The sequence below is a fragment of the Metopolophium dirhodum genome, chromosome 1 (assembly GCF_019925205.1).
Source record: "Metopolophium dirhodum isolate CAU chromosome 1, ASM1992520v1, whole genome shotgun sequence".
Lineage (NCBI taxonomy): Eukaryota > Metazoa > Arthropoda > Insecta > Hemiptera > Aphididae > Metopolophium > Metopolophium dirhodum.
The window spans coordinates 71232641-71247148 of NC_083560.1; the positions used below are offsets into that span (position 1 = coordinate 71232641).

The following is a 14508-nucleotide window of genomic DNA, read 5'->3' on the forward strand; positions in this document are numbered from 1 at the left end:
CTTATTCTATTTTCTAGGTTATGTAGAAAAGGTAAATGGATTTTTGAATTTTCGTATTGTTTAATTAGTTCTGTACAAAAATTTTTTTTTTTTTTCAAAATTCACCTTTACTTAAATTTTACTAAAATCGACAATCCATTTCTTACATAACCTAGAAAAGAGAATAAGGAATCCAAATATATTTTCAAATTACAATCGGGCTTTCGTACCGGGTGAATTTATTTTCCGCTTATTGGTCTAAATGCACGAAAAAACGACCAGCTTTCAACAGCCTCAATACCTACTATCAATGTGATATAAATTTGTATTCATCTAAATGTATATTTAAACTCTCTGTTATTTTACAAAGATATTTTTATAAACATTGTATAAATGTACAATAATGGATACCTATTACCTCCTTATATCATATTAAACCTAAAATTACAATAATTTGTTTAAACTCTCTTATAGAGAGATACAAAAATTACACCCATAATTAGTTTGGTTTTAGTATTTTGAAATGTTTTATTTTAATTATTATAAGGCATAAGTATTTTTTTCAATGACTAACTGAGGTTAAAAATTTAAATCATAATTCGTAACACAAATTAAAAAAACTATAAGAATATTAAAACAACAATGTTGTGATTGGTTATGATTTTGCCGCAACTGTTTGAAATAGACATTATATCGTCTGAACCTTTATTTTTGGCACTTGACAAGGGAATGACATCGTCATTAGTGAATTCAAAATATAATATAAAGTTAAACTAGGTTTTTATTTCTTTTGCAGACCCAATAACAGAAAATAATAGATAAATTATTAATGTGATATAGATTTTTAGAGCACTCGGGTAGACTTATACTGTACAAATATATGATATTGTTTCCTAATCTAAATATTTATCTGTGTTAAGAACTTAGGGTTTTTTTTTCTACTGTGACATATATATTTGTTTTTTTCTAAACTACATGGCCAATTTCTTAATTATATTGAATTAACTAATAGACTGGTCAACGTCGTACTCGACTCCAGTTGCATGGCTGTCCTTTTAAAACATTGCCCTTAAAAAATTAACAATTTCCCTGTTCTATGTCATATATTACATACAGATTTTATAATAAAAACAATAAACAACAAATTCAAATGTTTTTATTAACAATTTCACAATAGTCAATACTCGTACAAATCCTTTAATTCAAAACATGGCCTCTGCAATACCTCCACAATACCTAGTCATCCCCCAAGACGCTTGAAGCGCAGGTGATCTATAAAATTATTACAAAACTAAATTATAACAAATGAATTTTCAATGGGTATCATCAAAAAGGTTTATTCATATTTGTTACTATTAGCCAATATTCTTATTGTGTCAATTTATACAGATTGTATATTAAAAGTAATTGATATAACAAAATAAACATATTAAGAAAAGTACATGTAGTTAATACTGAACTCATGAAAACTAATTATTTTCATAAAGTTTTTGGCTGATAGATAAATGAATATTTATTTTAAATGTTTTGAGAAAATCTGTTTAAAACTCAACTCGCCTTATTAATGATGAACAATTTTCTTCTAATATCGTTCCCCTAATACTAAATTGTATTTATTTTAAACATCATACAAATAGTAATATAGTTAATTAATACTCATAGATTTTTCCTATGAAATATAAACTTTAATCTTACCATTAATAATGCTGAATTTAAATGTAGATAACAGAAAAAGGTAAAAATAATAATTCAAGTTCTTCTTTGCATTATGTATTTTAAATCTCAAACATTTAGTCTAAATAAAAATTGTATATTATAAATTATAATGAATTATTATTGATAATAACCTTAGTAGTTTTAAAAGACAAAATTGAAATTATTTGGTATACTATATTATATAATTTTATTTCATATTATAATTAAATAATATACCTAATAATACATAATACATAATAGTATAATACTTTATGTACATTTTTTTCTGATAAACATAGCAGAACTACCAATCAACATTATATTATTATTTTAAATTTATAAACCTACTTAAATAATTGATAGGTACAGGAATTTAAAAAAATGAAATTATAATAGTATAATATATACCTATAATTCCATAATATCACTGCACTTGACAACAATTGTTTAAGTCAACACACTTCTAAAAACCTTCAATTAATTTTTTGAACTTCACTTATTTCCATTTTATCAATTATGTATGTGTGTATATATTATTTATATTATAATTATATTTAAAATTTAAACACAATAGGTATGCGTAATATGAATTGTTATTTCAATATTAATCCAATAATATATCTCCTAGATAATATGACATTTCATCAGACCCTACAAATGATTTGTGTTTGTTAAATATTAATTTTCCTTTGATTACTTTAACTGCTATTGTGTTTTCCAATTTATGTAGATTTTATTATTGGATTTATATCATTTAGTTTGAAGTAAAATGTATTTATAGATTCATAGAAAGTTATTGATTTTTACATAAATAATAATATATACCTATACTACCATAAGGTGTACTATAACAGTATAACATTTATTGGATGCATACGCAATTTGTCAATGCACTTTAATCATGACTGTTATATTCTTTACTCTATGATTATACCTCGTTATAGATGTTTAACTTAAATAATAAATATTTTTAAGCTATATAATGTATATTATTTTTAAAACTGCTCATTTTTTTATTTAATTAAAAAGTATACTTAATAATGTGTACAATGTACACATTTATTTATTACTCGATAATAATTGCTTTCAAATGTAATATGATAAATGATAACGAATCTATAAATTGGCACAATGACCTAGCGATAAATGTTTGTTTATTTTAATTCTTTGCTACGTGCTAAAAATTACAATTTTAAATGCATTTATTTTATATACTTGCTATAATTTGTATGGATCTTTTTTTTTTACTTTTTATGAAATATTTCATATTTATAAGAATTGCCATGAAGAAATAACAATGTCGATATCAAATTATTTAACTAATTTTCTTAGATAATACTTATATTGAATTTGTATTAAACTCAAATCGCATTTAAGTGTTCTCAGAGAATTACGTAAATGCGTGTATTTGCCGGTATCTTTTAAGCTTATAAAACTATAATAGTTCATAATTTGTAATATTTGTTACTTGTTAAAATAAACAATAGTAGTTAGTACAATGCTTGGTTTTAAATAATAATTTTGATAAATAATGAAACAAATAAATTGTAGTGATCTCAAAAAAAATGTATTAAAAGACGGTGAATCATAAATACGTTTTTACGAAAGTAGGTAATTCATATTTATTAAATATAACTAATATTATGTAATTCTTTGATAAAAAAAAATATGAATACATACTGTAAAAATTATGAATTATTATGAATTGTCATTATTATTATCTTTATATAATTGATTTGGCAGATAATGATTTAAAAATAATAAAACTTTTCTCGGAGTAGGTAAGGGTACTTAATAGATACCTCATGAGTTATTGCTTAAAATGTTGGTACTTGGTATACATTTTAGTATTTATATTTATATACTTGTAACGGTTATTACCCTTTTTACATTGTTGTTACAGTAAGTACACATATTATTTATAATTTGATTATTTTCAACATTACCTATATAATACAGAAAATCAACTAACAATACTTTAAATAAATACAAAATGTGGGTTTATAGTGGTATCTGACATAAGATTGGTGGTTGGTGGTGCAAGTTGGAATAAAGAATGGACCTTGCGATCTGGTGTGTCTTTGAGGAACTTTAAAATCCAGTAGAGTGAAAATCTAAGGAGAAGTAACTTTACCACTTAATAAAAGTCTTTTCAATCTTTTAATTTATAAAGGAATTTAAGGGGCCTCGCTACTGCCGTTAGTTTAGCTCAAAACACCTAAAGTTTTGACAAAACCAAAGTTAGGTTAGGTTGTCCGATTTTGATTCTGAAACAATTTAGAACTCAACAGAAAATTGTCTATAGATCGTACGAAACACTTGTAAAATGTAAATCTTATATTGTTCAATTATTGTGAACTGTAATGAAAAATTTAAAAATATAAATTTTTTCAAATCATAATAAAAATAAAAAATTTTAGACATTTTACTGCTGAATTCAAATATTTTTTCAGGATCAAAATCAGACGTTAACTAATTTAATTTTGTCATAACAATAAGTAAGTTGTCGTAAAATTCGTATAGTTGCGAGACCACTTAAGTTCTTACATTTCCCTGCAATCAGCTAGCGAGTTTAAGTCAAGGAGACCAGCAATTGGTGTATAGTAGTGAGCTGCATGTGGAATACTTAATAAAAAACTAGCGAATCGTAAAAACCTATGTTTGTACTCTTTCTATTAAGTAAGCGCCGTAAGTAGTATACGAATTCCATATAAATATACAATTGAACCATATTCGAGATTCGGATGAATTAACGCGCAATACAGTGTTTTAATAGATTTTTTAAGATTTAAATCAGAAGCTGTACATACTGTAGGACTATCGAGTCCTCATTATAAAATTAATTACTTTAAAAGCTCGACAACAAATCATAAATATATGAGGCCATGGTAAAAGCGAACCAATACATTTGAAACATAGATTAATGAAACGATTAAACGCGTGAAATATTGTATGTACCTGTATGATATGTGTTTAATATGGGAGATCTGCTATAGTATAGGTTATTTAACACATGACAATTATCTAGATTAAGGGTCATTCCTAAGGCTTCAAAATTATATAATAAAACGACCCAGGTCACTTGTAACTTAGCACAGTCATTCAGAGAATAAATCCGCATAAATGGTTTTATATCGTATGCATACCTTAGTAATTTGCAGTTAGCTAAATTATGAACTACACAATGAATTATATTTACTTAACTTTTGTCTTTTAGCATTAATATTTTACTATTTTACATGGTCGTTATTCCAAACATGGAATATAATATTATCCAAATATGGAGACGCAACAAACATTTTGGCTGATTTAATAATTTTGCATACCTTCGAAAAATGTTATTCTGAATTAAAAATAAGTGAAGTTCATATTTGATTCAATGTTTTAAATAAAACATTTTATTTTGCATATTTTTGACGTTAGTGCATATTAATGTTTTATTGAACATTGGGGGGATCATTGGGAATGATGGATTTGGAAAATGTTGATATCTATCTTTGTGCATACCTATATATATTATTTGGATATGTATGATGGTATTTTAAATTTAAAATGTTTATTTTGCATTTGCATAAATTATTCAAAAAATAGTCTTATCTTTATATTTGTTTATAATAAGAATTTGTGATTTGTTTATGCAGAACTGTACGCATAGTATTTATTATTTACATTCAACTCTACCTTTCAACCCATCAGGTTGTCATGGAGGGGGGCATTCCCCATACCCTTAGACGTTTTGGTCTCATATCATACGTGGTTGGTAGCTTATACTCACGTTGTCACGCAAGTAACCTTCTCATCAAGTCACGCTGACTGATAAGACGAACTGATTCAATTAAAATAGGAAGTTCCTAAGTTACACATTTTAATGATTTCACTTTATGGGTCGGTAAATAATAAAAAGTAGAATTTTAGGACAGAAAATATTGCCTCTCCCCTCCCTTTATTCTGAATTTTAGAGGGACCTAGAATACGAATTAAATCTGCCCTTGCCACCCGCATATTATATACTAAATTATGTTATATTCCAGTGAATTTATTTTATTGAGTTTAGGTATTATTTATCAAATTTTTAGTTCATTAATTTCACAGCCCTAGATACTGGATAGCGGTTTGGTTTATATCAACATTTACAGGTTCGGTTGTAGATAAATCCTAAACCGTAACTATAATGATAAAATATGAGATGTACCTATGCATAATTTATCCCTTTTGTCAATCATGTTCGTAGTTTGGTTATTGTTCAATAATAGATTAACGTTTAACGAGTAGGCAACGAATTATTTATTATATTAATTAATTTAATTAATTAACGAGTAACTATATTTTCCACAGTTCAAATTAAAAATTGTCAATAGTTATAAGATAATTATCTTATAACTAATAATATAAACAAATAACTTAAGTCTGAGGATTAAACGTACTACACACTATTCTAGGCCCCGACGTAAGTTCACTTATAAACGTGTTTTTATTTCATATTAATTTTATTTAATACCAGACTAAAAATAAAGTTTTAGATTGTTTTACAAATTAATGCAAAAAAAAATAATTAAATTGAAGATTGACGATGAACCTAGAATTGAATTGTATGTTTTAAAGGTCATTGCCTGATATTATTTTATAATTGTAAACAAACAAAAACTCGATTGATATCTTTGATTACCATTACAGTGTTCATATATTTGAATCGAATGCCAAATACTTATCTTTTTAAATAAAAAGACGAATGCTTATGTTATATGCTATTTAAATAAATCGATTTATAACTGTTTACCTACCAAATAAACTTGAACAAAAAAAATAATTCCTATATAATATAATGTAAATAGATTCCCATACAATTTTGTTTTATATTATAATGAGTCTATAACGTAACATAACGAAATAAAGGTCTCAACTATTTACCAACAAAATATATTTTTTTATTTCGTGCCTTTTTGATACACAAAAATAACATACAAATTATTATTATTACATTTTAAATTATAAAACATTTATCTAATAATGTAATTGTTTTTGTAAAAAAACTAATGATTTGAGTAGAGAAAATCTACATTTTTTTTTGTATAGATTTACTTACCTATCTACATTATTTTTTTTCGGTGAACAATTTATTGTAACTCTAGGTAGGTATTTGGTTATTTTTATATTTATTTTTTCGATTATTAAACCATGTTTTGAGTATACATTTCAAGTTTAGCTTATATCACTTAGTTAAGTTTTCAACTATTATAATATATAATAATATAGCTATTAATCCGTAGTTATTTTTTATTTTAAGACGTTATAAGTGGGTAATAATAAGTAATTTGCAATCATACTCTCTAAAGTTTACGTGTGTATCTTGTACGAGTTGTACGTTATTTTAAAATTATCATAATAAAGCAGTACAAGTCTACTATAACTCAATATATTATGCTCTATTTTTCAGTTTTCTACACCGTTTTTACCAACACTATTTTTTTTTGCTATTTAATAGCACTGATCTAACATTTTTTAACTAGTGATCACACATAATATTCAGCAATTTCGATAGGTAGTTAATACTGATTATGTATAGTTTAATATTTATGTTCAGGTACGAAAAGATCATATTATACTGATAACTGGTTACCGTTGCACTAACTTATTAACTTAACAACTGTGAAATACTGAAATGCAGTGTGTTTGATAATTTTAAGAGAAATTAGAATTAAATAGCGATCGCCGTAGATTTCCCAGTTTAATTCAGCCCTTTAACTTTGCGTAGAGTTGAAATACATTATACTGGGAATGTCATAATAATTAACGAACTCCGTTACACACAAGCTGCAAGTCAAGTTTGACGTTCAACCAGTCTCCTTTATAGCCATTAAACGATAATATTGCTGGTATAATAGTATATGGCAGGCTAAGTATTCGTCTGGTTATCCGGCAAGCGGTTTAGACGGCCGGCGCGGTGTATAAATTATTTTTCCTCACTTAGACCTTGTTATTATTACTACTATTATTTGTTACTAATGAAGAAACGCGCTTGATGATATATATCAGTTTAGACCTATGAGTTTTTAAATAGATATTTATAACAAATACTGATAACTGTGTTTTATAATATATATATTCGATATTAGTACACATTTCTCTTTACAATATTTATCTCATTACGCACCCACTACCGGTACACTTTTAGTATAGTACGTTTTAAAGTTTTTACATATTTATACGTTTACATTATACAGTATTCGCTGGTTACAGGTTAACATTTGTAGGAACTGTAATAATACTACTATTATTATCTACTTATTACTCAGTGCATACCCGTTTTCTACAAATTGCTATATTTTGTCCTACGACGTAGATACTATCTCACATAAATATGTATAATACATAAATGATAATAGGTAGTTAAAAGAATCGTATTATTTGGTTAAGAACTCTCCTTAGAGTTTGTATGTTAGGTAACATGTACGATGTACACAACCCGCTATAATGTTCGAATGTTAAATAGATTATTCCAAAAATTAAAAACATCAGTAACGTTACCTATATTATTATATTTTTTTATTATTTTTTATTTTCAGACAACATCAAGTCAATTCGTAGTATAGAAATCAGTTCTGCGTTCACGCAACTATCGCAAAAAACAGGTTTGTCCGAAAAATCGTTTATAATAATAATTATCGCGGATCAAAATTCGCGGACCGCACTCGTCGATCGCAATCCACCCCCTCTCCCCTCCCCCACTAGTATGCACGCCCAAATAACCCAACAACAAAGCGGCGCGCGCGGCCCCCGTCAGCACAATATATTATATTTTAGTGTATTATGCATATCAATATAGGTATTATTATTATTATATATTATGTATACTGCTGTACCACTTTTTCTCGGTTTTAGTTTTTTTTTTATAAACATTTCGTTATAATAGGGGGCCGCCACCGCCGCGCCGCGCCGGCGTGAGGACCGAGTGGTAGGTGCAGCGACGATACTACTACGGCAGTGAGCAATCGCGCCGTCGTTTGAACGACACGTGCAGACCTCAAAGTGTTTCACCTATATCTATTGTGTGTGCTTCGATCACAGGCGTCGCGTGTACCTAAATAATGTGACGTTGACGTTATTTTCTCGGGGGAAAAAAAATCGCTGTTTTTGTATTTTATTATTATGTGATTGGCGTGGGATCTTCTTCACGGCGATTAGAACATAATATCACATCATATTATTCACATCTGCTGCAGACGTAAGGTATGTTATTGTTGCTAACACTGGTCATTTTAATAGTTAATCGTTCTGGAGCCAGGAGCCCCATTTCATGTAAAACGTATTTAAGTACATTATATTATAATATGATGTAACTTGTAGGTATATTATAACATATAATGCGATATGTAGAAATATTCATATGCGTTCAATTATGATAATTGGTAAAGAACTGTTTTCCCCTATTAACATTTCGATGCTATTAAAGGGGTCATAAGTTAATATCAAATATGTATGTTGTGTATCATTTTTGTATAGCGTTCCTTTAGTTAGACGTACGTTTTTAAACTATACAAATAACATATGTGTATGTTTTGCGATGATTATAAAACATTTTACATAGTCTTTGTTTTACCACATATACTAATAAAATCGGTGAACGATTAAATTGTATTATACAAACCATCCAAATATTTGATTACAAAATGTGGATATGATATTGTAAAAAAATAATTTAGGATTTTATGCGTTTAGTTAATTTTTTGTGTAAGTACAACATTCGAAAACATTGAGTCTACAATATTTGTAAAACATTGGTTGTAGGTAGTATAGCGTTGTTTTACATTCGTTTATTTTTTAAGTATCTAAGGATTAAAGGATTAATTATAATTTTTTAATAAGGATGTGTGGATACGATTATATTAGCCATCTACGAAAATCTAAAATCCGAAATTACAAATTAACTATGAAGATGTAATTATTTTATTCCCGGATAATAGAGATCAGTATAAAGACCTGTTTGTGAAGATGCGCAGTAAATTGTATTCGTTTTTTTTTAAGTAAATTGTTATCTTTTGGCCCGTGAAAAGTTTGATATTATAAACTATAGTATTCAATTTAATTAATTTAAAATGTATGTTAGGTACATACATTATATAGTTGTATACATAATATAACAGAGGTCAGAAGACTATGTAGGATTATTTTTTATAACTTTGTAAAACATTTATATTATTAAAAATGTGTGTGTTGTGTTAGATAATTATTATATAGTTAAGACTCATTTATTATTAATATAGATTGTTGCTTCTTATTCTCTAAAAAAAATAATAAGCCGAGTTTACCGCGTATATGAGTGTATAATCAGTTATCACTGTTATCTTTTTTATATTCTAATTTATCAACTATTGAACTATTCTCATGAGGAAATGTTAATATTGTATTAATTTAAGTAGTACAACGTGTTTAAACTTTAAATTTAAAAATTACTACAGTAAACTGTTTAACTATTATATGAACAAAATATAATTCAATACCTAGGTATTATTTAATGAGTGCAGTTAATAAAATAATAACGTTTACAATTAGGTATTTTTCGTACTATGACGCAATATTTTATTCAAAGTATTATGTTAAATTTCACATCGTTATTGTATATTTAAGTAACCTTAAAAAAGAGTAGTTTTATTGGACAATAATTAGTTTATTCCGCATACAAGATTATTTCCGTTATTATTGTAAATTAAATAAAATGTATGTATATTATACTATATTGTAATTTCTTATTATGTCTCAGAGGCACAGCCTCTCGCCGTATTTTCCCTGTAAAATACAGAATACATTTTTTTTATTTTATAAGCCAATTTGAAGGCTTTGTGTTGCTGAATCTTTTTCAGTATGAATTGAAATTAAAACAATTTTAAAAATGTTATTCGGAGATTTTAAACATATTTATATAATATATTTATACGTATTATTTATTATGTCGATCGAGATCGACTAGACCATTCTTAGAGGGATATTGGTCGATCTTATTAAAAATGAATGATTATACTAATATTTTTTGATCACGCGCGGAATCTTAAAGTTCAATACTTAAACGATAGAGTAAAGAATAAAAACACCTTTACGCTTTATATACAAAGTAAAATATTTATCAGCGAAAAAAAACATAAAATTTTCCGACGGAGAAATAATGAAAGAAGAATATTATTATGCTGCGTGTAAGAATATAAATAATGTTTAGTATACCTAAACAAATAGTGGTAGATCACCACATGCTTAAAATGATTAATGTAACTCACTTGTTGGAAAAAGATGGCGACCCCTGCTGTATACAATAACATTACATTACTTTGCAATTCAGTTTATCTTTTTAGGTATTATCCATTTATACATCACTATTTATTTCAGTGTTAAAGTGTATTTTTGAACGAGTGTGTTTAGGTATTTCATAATTGTTTCTGTTATATAAATTAACTTAGGTATACGAGAAATTTAAAATCCGTCTGAAATCATTAATTTCATTCAAAAACGCTATTAAATTTAACTATTATAAAAAAAAAAATGTAACCACTTATTGCTAAAAGAAAAACGTACGAGGAACTTTATACTACATTTTAAGCTTTTTACTAGGAAATAAAAATTTGACTATACTTACTTAAATCAAAAAAAACTAAAAAAAAACTTTGAAAATTAAATAGAGCCAACACAATTAGAAATATTATGTCTAGAAAATGCTAATTAATTTGAAATATAATTTTGGTAAAAAATAACAACAAAAACAAAATTTGTTTTGTTGAAATCTGGTTTTGCGTAAAAAGTCCTGTTTTTCCATAATATTATATTTGAACGATATTGCATATTTTTATTTCTGTCAGCAATAATTTATTGTCATTACTCAATATTGTGTCAGGTGCTAGTGTTGAACACTTCGACTTTCCTCTTTCACAGTAGTAATTTATTAGTGATTACTAATTAGGGTGGAACAAAATGCCTGTTGTAGATTCTATATAATATTATTATGAAATCCATAGTTGGGCATGAAAACTTAATATTTAACAATGATCGATAAAATAAGACAATATTACCAAATGTATGACGTAATACAAATACCATAAATTATCATCCAATCAGCATCGAAAAACACTTTCCAGTAACGCCCTCCTTATCAAAACTGGCTATAAATTATGACCGGGAACGAATAGCATATTTAATATAATCGGCTGTAGGTCGTGTTAGTCGTGAACATCAAAAAGTGCCTAAAATCTATAACAGCAGGTTAGGTTAAAAACTATACGATAGAGCAACAACTATAATTTATTTGAAATTGTTTTCATGGTTGTACTTTTGATTTATTATATTTAGAAATGACTCGTGAATCAATAGTAAGCAGTTACAATACTGAAGATGCATTGGGGGACAGGCCATTGGAATTAGTTCAACCTACTAATCATGTCCACGAACACACAATACATCATCAAATATTGGAGGTAAACTTAAATTAGAATATATTTGAATTTAAGTCGTAAAGGGTTCTATTAAATTATTATTAAATTACAATTTTTATAATATTTTCTATTTTTATCGAAGCTTAATTTAAATATATTTTTATATTTAAAAATCAATTATTCACCTTTTAGAAATAATGAGTTGGATAATTTAAAACAAGGTGTATATAGTAGGTAATTTTATTTTTTGCCTTAATATATAATTGGTTTTATATTGATTGTATAACAACAAAATTTACAAACCTAACCTAACACGATTTATTTATAGAAAAAATACTGCTTTTACGAAATAAATTATTTAAAAATATAAATATAGATCTAATTTTATAATGCATATTTATGACAGTGTGTTCACATATATTACACACATATTGGAATTATAATCATTTATTTGATACTTATTTATAAATGTAATTTAAGTTGACATTACATAATTATATTTTATTTGAGTTTTACAAATTCGAAATGTTTAAAGTATATATATATATTATATATGTATAGGTATAGGTTATAAATAGGTACCCACTTAATAGTTCATTGTAAATTATAAAAACATTTATTTAATAAATATAATATATTTCTGTAAGAAAATTCAAAGTGTCCAATAGGCAATAAAAATGCATAAACAATGTATAAAAAAGTTTCGTCAATCTTGTTTTTTTTTTATTTATTATTGTACCTATAAATTAACTTTTTATTCTCTGTGTTATTACTGTATGTTAAGTGAAATGTAATTAAAAGTCTAGCGTATTGATTGTTTATCTACATAGGTTAAAAAAATTATTCACAAATTCAAATATGTATAATTTTAGTTAAAAAAGCAACAACAACTTCAACAACAATATTTATTGGAACAATTCCAAGCTCAACAACAACAGTTAGCCGAGCAACACGAACAACAACTCCGGCAACATCTTAAAGTAAATTATTATTATAATATAAGAAAATAATATTAGAGTTGATTGTTCTATAAAAAATTCCTTAGGTAAATTTCCTATTTCAGAAGAATATTGCCCAAACAATATGTATTAATAATGTATTATATTGGCTGCATGTATATTATACATGGGTACCAATAAAAGTTTCTCAACCGACTTAATAACCTGTTGAATAAAAGATTTGAACTATCATCTTGTGTTATTCGCTATTGTTATACATTTTATGAGCATAATATCTGTATTAAGTTACAAATGTATACAAATAGTTGATAACGTGTTCTTGTTGGACGAGGACTCTACATAAATAATGTATAGACATGTGTTATGCAGGATTTATGGGAAAAAAAACGGGAACTTGAAGAAAAAGAACAGCGTGAAAAAAAGGAAGAAGAAAAATTGGAAACCATTAAAAAAAAAGAAAAACATGAACAAAGTGCCATTGCGTCATCCGAAGTTAAACAAATTTTACAGGTAATATAAATAAATAAAATATACAGATTAATTTAATGATCGATGTATTGATATGTACTTATCAGTTTTTATACCAAATACACAACGATTGAACTAAAATATTATTTAAAATTCTAAACCATTTTAAATTTTAATGATATTATTTTTGACTTAATTCTTTCTAATACCTTTTTGACGTATTAGGTATAGTGTTATAATAATATCTCAGATAAGCTTTATTAATTGTTTATTATTTTTCGTATATATTTAAGATAGTTTCTAGCAACACACAGTTTATAATACATTTATGAATTTAGCCATAAATAATTACGTCAGAATTATTAAGAGGATGTCAGCGCACTATTTGTTTTCTCTATCTGGCCCACGCGCAGCATAGACAAAACGCATTAACTCAGAATCATTTTTTCTATATTTTTAAGTTATCTTAGAGTAAAATCTCCAATCACAAACAAGATAGAGAATAATATTTTTGGAGGGAATGACATCGATTTTATATTTTATTGTTATTTGACTTTCAAAATAATCAAAAAAATGTTGCACATTTAAATTATGTTTAAATCGTTTTGAGACAATATTTAGACAAATCGATATGTCATTCCCTCACAAATATTATTCTCTATCTTTTTTGTAATGGGTGATTTTTCTCTAAGATTACTTAGAAACATATAGAAAAAACGATTCTGCGTAAATGCGTTTTGTCTATGTTGCGCGTAGGCCAGAGTGAGAAAACAAATAGTGCGCTGACATCCTCTTACATTAACTATTAATATTACTATTTTTTTTTTTTTGATTCTATTAAATCTTTAAAATGTTAAACCACATTTTATGCCTAGGATATCTTTTTCTAAATTACAAAAACATAATCAAATCATAAGTTAAATGTTTAAAAAGAAAGAACCAACTCTTAAGTTATAGCTATAGTTTACAACTGATAAGAGTGGATTTATAATGTA

The 14508-nt window shown here is 26.3% G+C and overlaps 1 protein-coding gene across 11 annotated transcripts in view; it reads left to right on the forward strand.

Annotated features, from left to right (window-relative positions):
- The window catches only part of LOC132936904 (histone deacetylase 4), a 61751-nt gene that overhangs the window by 29664 nt on the left and 17579 nt on the right, over window positions 1-14508 (forward strand). For 6 of the 11 annotated variants that reach the window (XM_061003716.1, XM_061003707.1, XM_061003710.1 and 3 more), the window contains 4 exons: window positions 8238-8303; window positions 12004-12128; window positions 12959-13066; window positions 13400-13555. In XM_061003716.1, coding sequence (XP_060859699.1) covers window positions 8238-8303; window positions 12004-12128; window positions 12959-13066; window positions 13400-13555 — 455 coding nt within the window. Of the gene's footprint in view, window positions 1-8237; window positions 8304-8584; window positions 8902-10618; window positions 11917-12003; window positions 12129-12958; window positions 13067-13399; window positions 13556-14508 lie in introns of those variants that run through there. The other 5 variants (XM_061003713.1, XM_061003714.1, XM_061003709.1 and 2 more) reach the window with 4 other exon arrangements.